General features: G+C 43.7%; 3 protein-coding genes across 3 annotated transcripts; 1 reads left to right on the top strand and 2 right to left on the bottom strand.

The window, feature by feature from the left end:
• Positions 1-221: 221 nt before the first annotated feature.
• Positions 222-2,670, bottom strand: LOC135333223 (uncharacterized). The gene is made up of 7 exons (XM_064528139.1): positions 2,511-2,670; positions 1,937-2,099; positions 1,527-1,660; positions 1,247-1,385; positions 920-1,089; positions 640-870; positions 222-414 (listed from the first exon to the last, which is right to left on the bottom strand). Exons 1-7 carry the CDS (start codon positions 2,569-2,571, stop codon positions 353-355), a joined length of 960 nt encoding a protein of 319 aa, XP_064384209.1. The 5' UTR covers positions 2,572-2,670; the 3' UTR covers positions 222-352.
• On the bottom strand, positions 2,652-11,630 carry LOC135333218 (LIM domain kinase 1-like). The gene is made up of 6 exons (XM_064528135.1): positions 11,475-11,630; positions 10,158-11,232; positions 9,751-9,914; positions 6,135-6,358; positions 4,393-5,979; positions 2,652-3,709 (listed from the first exon to the last, which is right to left on the bottom strand). The coding sequence occupies exons 5-6, from the start codon at positions 5,938-5,940 to the stop codon at positions 2,774-2,776; spliced, it is 2,484 nt and encodes an 827-aa protein (XP_064384205.1). The 5' UTR covers positions 5,941-5,979; positions 6,135-6,358; positions 9,751-9,914; positions 10,158-11,232; positions 11,475-11,630; the 3' UTR covers positions 2,652-2,773.
• Positions 8,333-9,603, top strand: LOC135333222 (uncharacterized). Its single transcript, XM_064528138.1, has one exon. It carries the CDS (start codon positions 8,379-8,381, stop codon positions 9,402-9,404), a length of 1,026 nt encoding a protein of 341 aa, XP_064384208.1. The 5' UTR covers positions 8,333-8,378; the 3' UTR covers positions 9,405-9,603.
• Positions 11,631-12,520: the final 890 nt, after the last annotated feature.

Raw genomic sequence — 12,520 nt, 5'->3', positions numbered from 1 at the left:
TGAGACCAAGAAGCCCAGGGACGCCTGCATCGTGGAGAACGGAGAGGAGAACTGTCGCGATCTGATAGAGGCTCACAAAGACTGTATGAGGAAACTAGGATTTAAAGTTTAACTAGTGCGTCTTGTTCTAATTAGTTGTTGTAGCAATTTTTGTAGCAATCTCCGTCAGTTTTATACCCACAACAATCTTTGTTGTACAATTGTTAATTTATTGCCAACTCTGAAACGTTCACTGTTTATAGTACAAAATTAATACTGTGATAAAAGCATTGTATATATAAAGTCACAATATTCTAGTGCTTGTGGGTTTGTAGTTCGTTGACTATACTACCGATGGTTCTAACTACTTGTCTTATCTGGTGGTCTGTTCAGATGTAAACATGTCGTAGTTGTAGTCATCCTTGGCCTGCAGTTCTGCAGTGAGAAATAAGACACAATAAGTCTTAATTGCCAACATTTTGTATAATCATGCATATAACTTGTGCGAGTATAAGCGTTCCTGTACGTGTACATCAGGGAATGTAATGGAACTGCACTGCATGTGGACACTATCAGGTACCGGTATCAGGGTGTACAATACTAGAATGGAATGGAACTATACTTCCACCACCATACTTCCACCAGTCGGTTATTACTTACCATGGGCCAGTGCCATTTTCCTCTGACCAGTTTCCTGCGACTTTCTCCTTGCTTCTGCATACGTCTTCTTCTTCACTCTCTTACGGACAACAACTGTCGTCTTTATTTTCACAAACCAATAGTGACGGGTGCTATAGCAACACCATATAAGGAGAATCACCATGGCAACCAGGGCGACACCAGCGAGAGCATAAAGCAGAATAAAGTACCACTGAGTGGCCAACAAAAACTCTGGGGGAGAAAATCATGAAACAATTTCAGTTGGTTATTTATAGCTTACCATCCACATTATTGATCTCAATATTGAACAGTTGATATCCACTGCCACCTGCCACGTCCACTCCGGTACATCTGTATATGCCAGAGTCACTGTTCTGTGCTTTAGACAGATCAAGACGTCCCACACTGTCCACAAATGGTCCTGACAGCAAGTCCGTCTGTGTGGTCACTCTGTGTGTGTGTACGTGTGGGGGGGTTGTGTAGCCTGGGTAATGTGCATGTAATGCAACAATTATTGAGACATTTCTAATCATAATGCAGTCAAAAACTTAGCTGTACGAAAGCATGCAATATCTGTTTCTGTGCACACATTCTATAGCCCCTGTACCTGAGGGCGTTGATTCTTTGTCCCCTCTGCCAGTAGAAGCGTGATGGTCCGGGCACACCCTCCACTGGACACTCCACCAGCTGTGTCTCTGACGACTTGACCAAACCAAACCCAAACTGACCAGTAGGAGGCTGGTAACCTGCAAGAGAGTGCATGTCATACTGAGATATATATAAGAGCACTTATACTTTGTTACCATACATTACAACATCAGCATTATAGCAGGAATTAATTAAGCACTGTGTAGCTATATATTATATCTGTCAGTGCAATCATATACCGTTAATTTGCAGGTATAATGTTGTCTGGGAGACACTCTCTCCATCAATCATAGCAGTGCATCTGTATGCTCCAATGTCCGAGTAGTTAGCGGCAACTAGAGTCAGTGAAGCAGTGAGGTTTTGCTGGTCAAAACTGTGTGTTGAGGTAGAGAGTGAGGGTTGAAATGCTGTACTACATACTTCACAAAAGTACCGGCACATTAATTGATTAATGTTCAAACATAGCTGAATCTCAATATGCCAGACATTGCAGGGGCGTGACAAGCAAGTTTTTAAGAGTGGTCAGGCTAAAATTGTTAGAATGACTTATAGTGCTCTACTCCAAGTTTTAAGGTTACCCCAAAATCTAAAAGTTTTCCGGCCAAAACATGACCACCAGCCTGTGCTTGGTAGCAGCTAATTGACTCACAGTGAGGTGGAGACAGGTCCACTGACTTTATCAATGCTAATGATCACTGGACCAGCTCCCAGGTAGCCAATCAGAGAGCATCCCAACACTGCCTGTTGTTGGTAGGCCACACTCACATTACTAACTGACACAGTCTGCCCCCACACAGTCACAGGGAGGGTGGCTACAGTATAGAGGGAGAGGGTTATATTTAACATACACCATAGTACGTATAGGAGAGGGTCACAGAACAGTGCAGCCTCAACACTAGGCCATATATACTAGCATCAGTAGTGAGCCTGTAGCTAAGCTCGTAATAAAGGACCAAGGTACAAGAACACATGCAACAACAATACCATGAATACCGACTCATAAACTATATACTAGCATCAGTATAGTAAGCCTCTTGGCTCAGCTCTAGTAGGGACCATGCAAGGGGGTACAAGAACATGCAAGAAAACAACAACAATACTTCATAAACTGTAGACTCTAGCTGGGTCATCTAGCCATTGGAATCTATAATAATTCATAAACTAGCCATTGGAAAGATTTATGTACTCTAGCCACAGTGTCTATGGAGGTTACACCATCTCACCTAGTACCAGCAGGCCGAGTGTGGAGACGACCAATGGCGAGACCTGGTTGAAAGAGTTCATGTTGATACAGGTTTCAGCTCTGAGCAGCCCCTCCCCTTCAAATGTGTCCACCCACGCATTGCTAATGTTTAATCTGTTGATCACATCTCACATTAACAATCTATGAATATCAGCCACTCAGCACATGCAGACACAACAGCAGTATTGTTTGCTCAAGCCATTATAAAAATCACACTTTTATAAGACACAGAAACTCAAGTGTTTATCTCATAACGTTTTTGAGCGAAAGTTTAAGAACAGTTGATTGATACGCAACGTCTTCGTCGTCTCCTCCGATCAAAATGCACTCTGTTGGAGACAGTGACACAGCGGGAACGTATGCTATAGGAGATGGTAGATCACCAACGTAGAGCCAGGAGTCCATCGAGGATGAGTAGGCGTAGATCCTTTGAGTGACTTCACCTTCACTATCCACTCCACCTTCACTATCCACTCCACCAACAGCAAATAGGGTGTCGGATATCGTTACAGGAGAGGGGCAGTAAAACGGTGTGCTGAATATTGCATTCCAGACAGAGTCGGCTTTGTTGGAACTCCCATCATTCTGTCGGTCTGCTGAGATGAGCTTGTCGACTTGAGCAGCACACACCTTGTTTAGATTATTGCCGTCAAATCCCCCCATTAGGTACACTGTGTTGTTGTAGACAATTCCTCTTTGTTGAAAACAAGCATACGGTAGTCTGTCTGTCTCGCTCCACTGGGAGGTGCTGATGTTGTAGATCTCAACATTATCAGTGTAGTCAGTATACCCCAACTGACCTCCTGCTACGATCAGATGTTTTGGGAGACTAACGACTGCTGGTGAAAACCTCGCTGTGGGCATGGGTGGGATCATCTGTTTCCAGTTCCTTCCCTCGTTAAACACATGTACCACGTTGGATATAGAGTTGGATGAATCTGCACCACCAACTGCTACCAGTTCACCTTTGACCTCTCCTAGACCAAAATAGTATACAGGAAGTCTGGGCAGAGTTGACCAGACGTCTTGTGGCGGATCGTAACAGTGGACACAGTGCTCGTCATCATCACAGCCTCCTCCACCATAGTAGACCTTGCCATTGATGGTTACCGCTTGCCCACCAGACATCTCCACTGGAGCCTCAGAGCACTGACTGTAGGACAACTGAACCTGTAGGGACTGGAGAATACAGAGAGTCAATAACTTGTGTGTTGCATGTGATGAAGACATTTATTAAGTAACCCATAATGTTACAAGGTTACCATAGCAACAAAAACATGATCGGTATCGATCCTGTGCTTTTACGTGGCCAAGAGCAAAATTAATAATGATGATATAGCTATGATTTTGTGGGGATTTCAGATTTCATAGTAGACTAACAACATATTGGAGTGGTGATTAGCATAATTATTGTAACAACAACAGAATAAACTCACAATGTTGATTTGGAATAATGTTCCTCGGCTGATTTGGAATAACATAATCCAACCCCACCCAGATACAATCAATACCATGCTGGCCTAGTTGTCGACCTATATAGCATTATTTTAGGGGACCAATCGGCCTGGGAACGAGGCTATAATTATAACCATTGACTTATTACAAGTCACATTTAACAACCTTGATCCGAATTACTGAGCATCGCAAAAAACAATTTTCTTGGCAAACGTTACACAACTAAAATACACAACAAATTCTACTAAACCTAGGCACTGCAAAAAAATGTTTTATTATTTTGGCGATTAATTGAACATTGAACTAGGCACTTCTACATGTATTAGGTGGCGATACAATTAATAAGAGATATGAGGGTATCATATTATAGATGTGTGCACTTAGTGGTACAGTGTTGATGAGCTCACCTGTGGTTTGCTGGTCAGGTAGTCTCTGGTTTTGGTGAGTTGGTCGTTTAAACTCTGAATGGTGGTTTTATTCTTCTGAAGGGAAGCGTCCTTGGAGGCAAGCATCGAATCTCTGTGAGCGATAGTCGAATCTTTGTCAGCAATAATATAGTTTTTGTCTGCTAGCTCCTGTTCCATTTGTGCAGTGAGATTGGATACATCTGTTTCCAGTTGAGCTATTGTCGTAGCTTTAGATACAAGCTCGTTGTGAGTGTAGACGACGTTGGCAATTTGTTGCTCCACCTCTTCAGTGAGTTGCTTACATCGAGTTTCTAACCTAGCGATGGTAGTATCTTTAGAGGTCACTAGTGCATCTTTTGTGGCAGCCAATGCTTCTTTGAGCTCCAATTCAACTCTGAGATCCTCTATCTCTACACTATGTTCAGTTACATGGTTGTCATTATCCATTTTGAGCTGATTAATTTCCACAGAGTGCACCAACTGGATACGCTCGACAGTGTTTTCAATTTCTTCGTCTTGTCGTCTTTTCTCCTCCGCCAGTGCCTCGTTCTCTCCTGCTTTCTCCTGGATTGCCGAGTCCTTCCTCACAACCTCCTCCTCAAGCTCTCTCTTCTCTGTCAGTAGGGCACTCACTCGCTGGAGCATCTCCACTCTGTTCTCAAAGGAGGGAGGGTACTCAATTACCACACCCACCATCCGACCCACTATCTCCACTGCTCTAGGCCTTTGCTGAGAGTTGTTGCTGAGACAGCGCATGATGAGATCCATCAGAGGGTGGTCTGGGGGAATCTTTCGAAGAAACTCTTTACGTCGTTCAGCTTCCGTCACTGGTATCAAACCATTGGGATTAGCAGGATCGATTCTGGTGGGGCCGATACTTGGTAGTGGCCACTCTGCTGTGAAGGTGTGAATCATCATGATCCCAAAGGAGAACACATCCACACTGGTGTTGTAGTGGGGGTTGGCAACCATCACTTCGGGGGGCATGTACGCTGGGGTACCAGGGGTCTCCGTCATTCGACTCACTTGAAGGGGGGTCAGGTTCAATATTCGAGCGACCCCAAGATCGGATATCTTTGCCGTCATGTTGGTGGACAAGAGGACATTGTTGGCTGAGAGATCTCTGTGCACAATAATTGGTGTTTGGCCATGGAGGTAGACCAGCCCCAGTGAGACGTCATGGAGGATGGAGAAGTTGATCTCATCGGGAAGAATACCGTAGCGTTCGAGACAGCTGGTCAAGTTGGTAGGGAGGAACTCCATGACTAGGATGGGGAGCTGAGAGCCTTCCTCAAAACAGACTCCCAGAAACTGTACAATGTTGGGGTGCCTAGTTTGACTGAGCAGGCGACACTCCTCCAGATACCTTCGTGCTGCATACCCGATTCCAGCTTCGTACAGAGCTCTGTGAAGCTTCTTGCCGGCACATTTCAGTCCTCGATACTCTAGCTCCATGACAACAGCGTAGGAACCATGTCCAAGCTTATTCTCAGTGATGCGAATTTGTCTCAGAGTGAACTGCTCGAAAGCTTGTGGATTTACAGCCATTTGTCTTTGTTTATAGTGTGACTTTGCTTAGCTGAATCTCTGTAGGGAAACAACATTTTAAATTACAGCTGAACCATCATTCAAGACTAATTAATAACCACAATGTCATGCAGATAGTGAGTAGAAATATATGCAAGTAGATCTAGCTCAACCCTATGGTTTATAACAAAGCTTATAGTTAATGTTTGACTTACTTAATACTGTCTAGGAAGAGCGTTGGTACTGTAGTGGTTACTGTATACAGTGTTTGGTTTTGAGCTAGCTCAAGGTCAGCCCCTCCCCCTAATGTCAATGTAAATTTTTGTAAACACAGCAATGAATATTAAATGACAAAAGAGATTGGCACCACATCTGATCTCTAGTTGATGTGTAGTAGCTATAAATGCTTCAGATTACTATTTTGTCCAGTTCCTCAAGCCTGCAGATAAAACAAAAAGGATAGTACCAACATGATTATACAGTACAATGAAATTGCTGAGACTAAAACAACCCCTCAACAATGCCCCCCCCTTTGTACAGCTCTATGCACACTGTTTGATTAGAATGCGTGACATTCAAACCACAATTAGACTACATTACATCATCTGTAATTGATCTGATTGGCTAAAAACAGTAGATTACATGGAAGCATAATCTACAAGAAGGTACTTATTCTACAGGAAATGGGCGCCTATTCTACAGGAAGTGGACACATATTCTACAGGAAATGGACGCATATTCTACAGGAAGTGGACACATATTCTACAGGAAATGGACGCATATTCTACAGGAAGTGACAAATAATTTGCAGGAAGTTCTCAAAAGTTGAAATGAAATTTTTAGTGAAAGTGACAAGATGACAAAAACATTATAAAAAAACACAGAATGCAATAGTTTGTTCAGTCAATATCCATTCTTTCCATGTCCACTGTTGCTTTGTATTGCTTTTTCCAGTTGGGCATGGGCAAGGGGGGCCAGGAAGCATCAAAAACACTTTAGCAGTCGCTTGACACTTTCTATTGAGTTTTTTAAGGTTCCATGCCGGTCCAGTCTGCTCTATACCCCCTCCACTCCACCACAGAGCTTCATTCTTCTTCTTGTAGTGTTGCAGTCAGTTCTAGCATAGTTCTAGGTTCTTTTTACTTGTCTGTTCTTTCCAGTATCTTCAAGAAGCGTTTCACAAGCTTTACTAAGTCTTTTCATTGTTTTGAAGCCGTCTTCTTGTCTTTTTCTGTCAACTGGTGTCTCTCACAGCTCTCCAGCTCGTCCAGCTCGCACAAATTCAATTTCTGTTGCTACGCACCAAACCTGGCTTTTTATAACCATTTTTTTTTTTTTTTTTTCGTGTAATATCAAAACAATACAAATGTACAAAAGCAAACAGACTAAAAGATAAGAGGGGGGGGGGGCATACAGTTTAGCGGATACCATCCGCTGAAGGAGGTAAAGTTTGTTGGCGATGAAGCCACAGGCAGGCATTTCCTCTCCAAAGTGCAATGGCCAGGCGATGAAACAGATGCTTCTTGGTGGAGGATGTGGAATGTGTCATGGTTACTCTCCGGTCGATGGCATTTCCGATGGCACCTATGATGTTGATTGCTTCTTTGCCTAGACCTCCTAGTGTTTCTGCCACAATGGGAATGAAGTTTACACCTATGGAGCGGCAGGCCTGTAGATGGGTGGTGAGTTTGCGCCTAACTCCAACTTCTAGGGCGTGTCCAGGGGAGAAGGCAGCTTCATGAATGAGGGTTTGCTGGAGAGGTGAAATAACGTGGACGTCCAAGGCAACGGGCCTGCCACCTTGCCAAGTTGGGAGGAAGACGTCAGCGGGTCTTGACAGGGATTCTGGGATTAAACCTTGGGCCTCGCGGGATGGTCCAAGAGCTGCAGATTGAGCGGCTGAAAAAATTACATCTCTGACCGCATTGTGGCGGGTGATTCTGTCTCCATTTCCGCCACAGCCAACTTGATGGTCACCATACTCATCTGCGGAGGTGCGACATGCTGGGCAGAGGTGGGGGGCACTGTGGAGAGGGATGCCGAGCCAATATTTCAAGCAGCTGTTGAATTCCTTGTCTTGCATGTGGAGGCCAAGCACATCTGATGGCACCCCGTTCAACCAGTCTCCAGCATGTGGTAGAGCAGACGAGTTTGCCAAAGCACGAGCCATGCAGGGCTGCATGTATACAGCTTGAGCACGAGGGGGGTAGCTGTATTAGCTACATGTACAACTAGCTCGCGCATGAAAAATAACCTAATATTGTAATGAAAAATAAGTGAGTACTGAGTTATAATTAATTCATGAATCATGATTAATTTATTAAACTATAATTCATAGCTATTAACACAACATACACGTAGGAGTATTAGGATCATGAGATGTCTCCAGCAGAGGGGACAATCCCGGGGACAGTCCCGGGAGAGTACCATAATTATATGTAATATAATAGCTTGTTAGTATGAGCAATAATTATATTTACAAAACAATGGCTGACTCACAGGACAGAGTGCACGTTAGAAATCAACAAATTAAGAGAGATGAACTGAGAGTTGGTGACCACATATACGTCCATGAGGCTGGAGGCATCTTTAACAAACACGGAATTGTTTACAAGAAGGATAAAGACGATATAAATGTGGCCTACTATGACAAAAAGTCAGCTAGGATCACTGCCTACTCATTGGATGAATTCTTAGATGGAAATTGTATTCGGCTACACGTTTATGGGGTGTCCAAGAGTAGGAAACGGCTCACACGAATTGGAAGTTGCTCAACAAGGAAATGCGTAATATCACCAGAAGAGGTGGTACAAAATGTACTCTACTACCTTGAACACCAAGATGAAGTTCAAGTACAAACTCATCGAAACCAAAGCGAATCTTTTGCCACAGCATGCACTAGTCGTACACTACTAGTTGTTGAGAATCCAGTGTTTCCCACAACCGATGATTCTAAACACAGGGTGAGATATTTGAGTCACACAGTTCACCCAGACAACTTGATACCAGGAGACCATATCTATGCCTACAGAAAGTTGGGAACCTATGCACATCACGGTATCTACATTGGTAAGAACGAGTCGGGAATACACATCGTAATCCACTTCACCGGAGATCCAGGGACCAAGAAATCAAAAGCCACGGCTAAAATAAGGACATCAACTTTGGATGAATTTTTGGAAGAAAATGAACTGAAACTGGTAACCTACGACGATAATTCAACCAAAAGAAGCGGCACATCACACACACAGGAGAGTCTGCCAGCTTCTCGAGTGGTAGAAATTGCTGAGACTTATGCTATGAATCCCGATACATGGAAGAAATACGACCTCATAACTAACAACTGTGAACATTTTTGCCTTTTTTGCAAGACTAGAGAAAACGTTCACACCTACAGTGGCACTACAGATCAAACTCGAAACATGTGGGTGCTTCCTTTGGCTTATGTGTACAAAGGGCTAAAAAAAATTATGAAAAATTTTTGAACAAAAACCTCTCATGCATGCAGTGAACTCTATACTTATTATAATTACACACAAAAGTAAACTTACTAACTGTATTATAATTATAGTGATTAATTAAGGAGTAAACTGTTTGCTCTCATGAATATTCGATTTTTGTGTATAATGCCATCATAGATTTTTGTAGCACATAATTATACACATGTACACGATAAATATATTGGTGTATCAATCTGTATGACAATTAAGCTCAATGCTCCAAGGTACTCCTATTAGCCTCAAAATCCAAAAGTGGTCCGGCCAAAACCTGACCAGCCTGACTGCTTACTACGTATGATTTACACACAACGTTGGCAGCTAGTTGACTCACAGTGTGGTGGAGACAGGTCCACTGACTTTATCGATGCTAATGATCACTAGACCAGCTCCCAAGTAACCAATCAGAGAGCAGCCCAACACTGCCTGTTGTCGGTAGGCCACACATACATTACTAACTGACACAGTCTGCCCCCCACACAGTCACAGGGAGGGTGGCTACAGTATAGAGGGAGATGGGGGGTTATATTTAACACAGAACATGCAGCCTCAACACCATAGGCCATACTAACATCAGTATACTGAGCCTCTTAGCTAGGCTCTAGTAAGAACCATGCAAGAAAAACAACAACAATACTAATTATCATTCATAAACTATAGACTCTAGCTGGGTCATCTAGCCATTGGCATCTGAAATTATGTACTTTAGCAACAGTGTCTATGGAGGTTACACCATCTCACCTATAGTACCAGCAGGCCGAGTGTGGAGAAGACCAATGGTGATCTTGACTGAGACCTGGTCAGCTCTGAGCAGCCCCTCCCCTTCAAATGGGTCCACCCACGCATTACTAATCTTTAACACATCTCACATGAATAGCCCCACTCATACAAAAAGAATTATGGCACACAATTGGTGATAACCATTTTAAGAACAGTTGATTGTTTTGTTTTGTTCCGTCCACCGATCACGAGGCACTGTGTTGGAGACAGTGACACAGTGGCAGCGTATGCTATAGGAGATGGTAGATCACCAACGTAGAGCCAGGAGTCCATCGAGGATGAGTAGGCATAGATTCTTTGAGTGGCTTCACCATTATCCACTCCACCAACAGAAAAGAGGGTGTCGGATATTGTTACAGGGGAAGGCCGGTAAGATTGTGTGTTGGATATTGTATTCCAGACAGAGTTGGCTTTGTTGGCACTCCCATCATCCTGTCGGTCTGTTGAGATGAGCTTGTCGACTTGAGCAGCACACACCTTCTTTAGTTGATTACCATCATATCCCCCCATTAGGTACACTGTGTTGTTGTAGACAATTCCTCTTTGGTCATAACAAGCATACGGTAGTCTGTCTGTCTCGCTTCACTGGGAGGTGCTGATGTTGTAGATCTCAAAATTATCAGTGTAGACACGTACCAGAGTCCAACCGACCTCCTGCTACGACAAGATGCGTTGGGAGACTAACGACTGCTGGTGAAGTCCTTGCTGTGGGCATCGGTGGGATCGTCCGTTTCCAGTTCCTTCCTTTGTTAAACACATGTACCACGTTGGATGCAGAGTAGGATGAATCCCTACCACCAACTGCTATCAGATCACCTTTGACCTCTCCTAGACCAAACCATCGTACAGGAAGTTTGAGCAGAGCTGACCAGACGTCTTGTGGCGGATTGTAACAATGGACACAGTACATGTCATCATCGTCATCACAGATTCCTCCACCATAGTAGACCTTGCCAATGATAGTTATCGCTTGCCCCAAAGACATTTTCACTGGAGCCTCAGAGCACTGACTGTAGGACAACTGAACCTGTAGGGACTGGAGAATACAGAGAGTTAATAACTTGTAACTAACGCTATAATCTCACTGTAAATCAGTATTACATCGCTTGTAAACTCACCAATACACAATTAACAACGTGGTAAATGCATGGGTAAAGTAGGTAGGTATAAAGAAAAGTATACAAGTCAAGAGTCTACATCAGAGATTCAGAGAAGAAATAGGAGCTAGCTTATAATCATTGGATAAGTTGATATTTTGTTCAGAGCTAACCGGCTTACACTTAATATAGAAACCTTTTCTTGACAGCTCAACGCGACAAAGTCGCATCATTTCCTATAGTGAGCGTATTCTTGAAGCAAATTAGCGAGGGGGTGGGCGTAATTTTGTAGCATAGCTTGGTAGAATACGATACATTAAGATTGCATGCCTCAAATAGACTTTAGTGGTACAGTGTTGATGAGCTCACCTGTGGTTTGCTGGTCAGGTAGTCTCTGGTTTTGGTGAGCTGGTCGTTTAAACTCTGAATGGTGATTTTATTCTTTTGAAGGGAAGTTACCTTGGAGGCAAGCATCGAATCTTTGTGAGCAATAATGTCGGCAAGTTGTTGCTCCATCTCTTTAGTGAGTTGCTTAGATCGAGTTTCTACCACAGTAATCCTAGCATCTTTCATGTTAACAATTGTCTCTTTATCTTCGAGTTGACTTTTAAGATATTCATTCTCCAATTTAAACTGATCAGTTTCCACAGAATTTACCAACTGCATACGCTCGACAGTGTTTTCACTTTTTTCTTCTTGTCGTTTTTTCTCCTCCGCAAGTGCTTCGATCTCTCCTGCTTTCTCCTGGATTGCCGAGTCCTTCCTCACAACCTCCTCCTCAAGCTCCCTCTTCTCTGTCAGTAGGGCACTCACTCGCTGGAGCATCTCTAATCTGTTCTCAAAGGAGGGAGGGTGTTCAAGTACCACACCCACCATCCGACCCACTATCTCCGCTGCTCTAGGCCTTCGCTGAGGGTTGTTGCTGAGACAGCGCATGATGAGGTCCATCAGAGGGTGGTCTGGGGAAATTTTCCGAAGAAACTCTTTACGTCGTTCAGCTTCCGTCACTGGTATCAGTCTGTCAGGATTAGCAGGATCGATTCTGGTGGGGCCGATGCTTGGTAGTGGCCACTCTGCTGTGAAGGTGTGAATCATCATGATCCCAAAGGAGAACACATCCACACTGGTGTTGTAGTGGGGGTCGGCAACCATCACTTCGGGGGGCATGTACGTTGGGATGCCAGGGATCTCCGTCATTCGACTCACTTGAAGGGGAGTCAGGTTCAA

The sequence above is a fragment of the Halichondria panicea genome, chromosome 3 (assembly GCF_963675165.1).
Source record: "Halichondria panicea chromosome 3, odHalPani1.1, whole genome shotgun sequence".
Lineage (NCBI taxonomy): Eukaryota > Metazoa > Porifera > Demospongiae > Suberitida > Halichondriidae > Halichondria > Halichondria panicea.
Note: the sequence above shows the minus strand (reverse complement) of the source record. Positions and strands in the feature narration are given on the sequence as shown.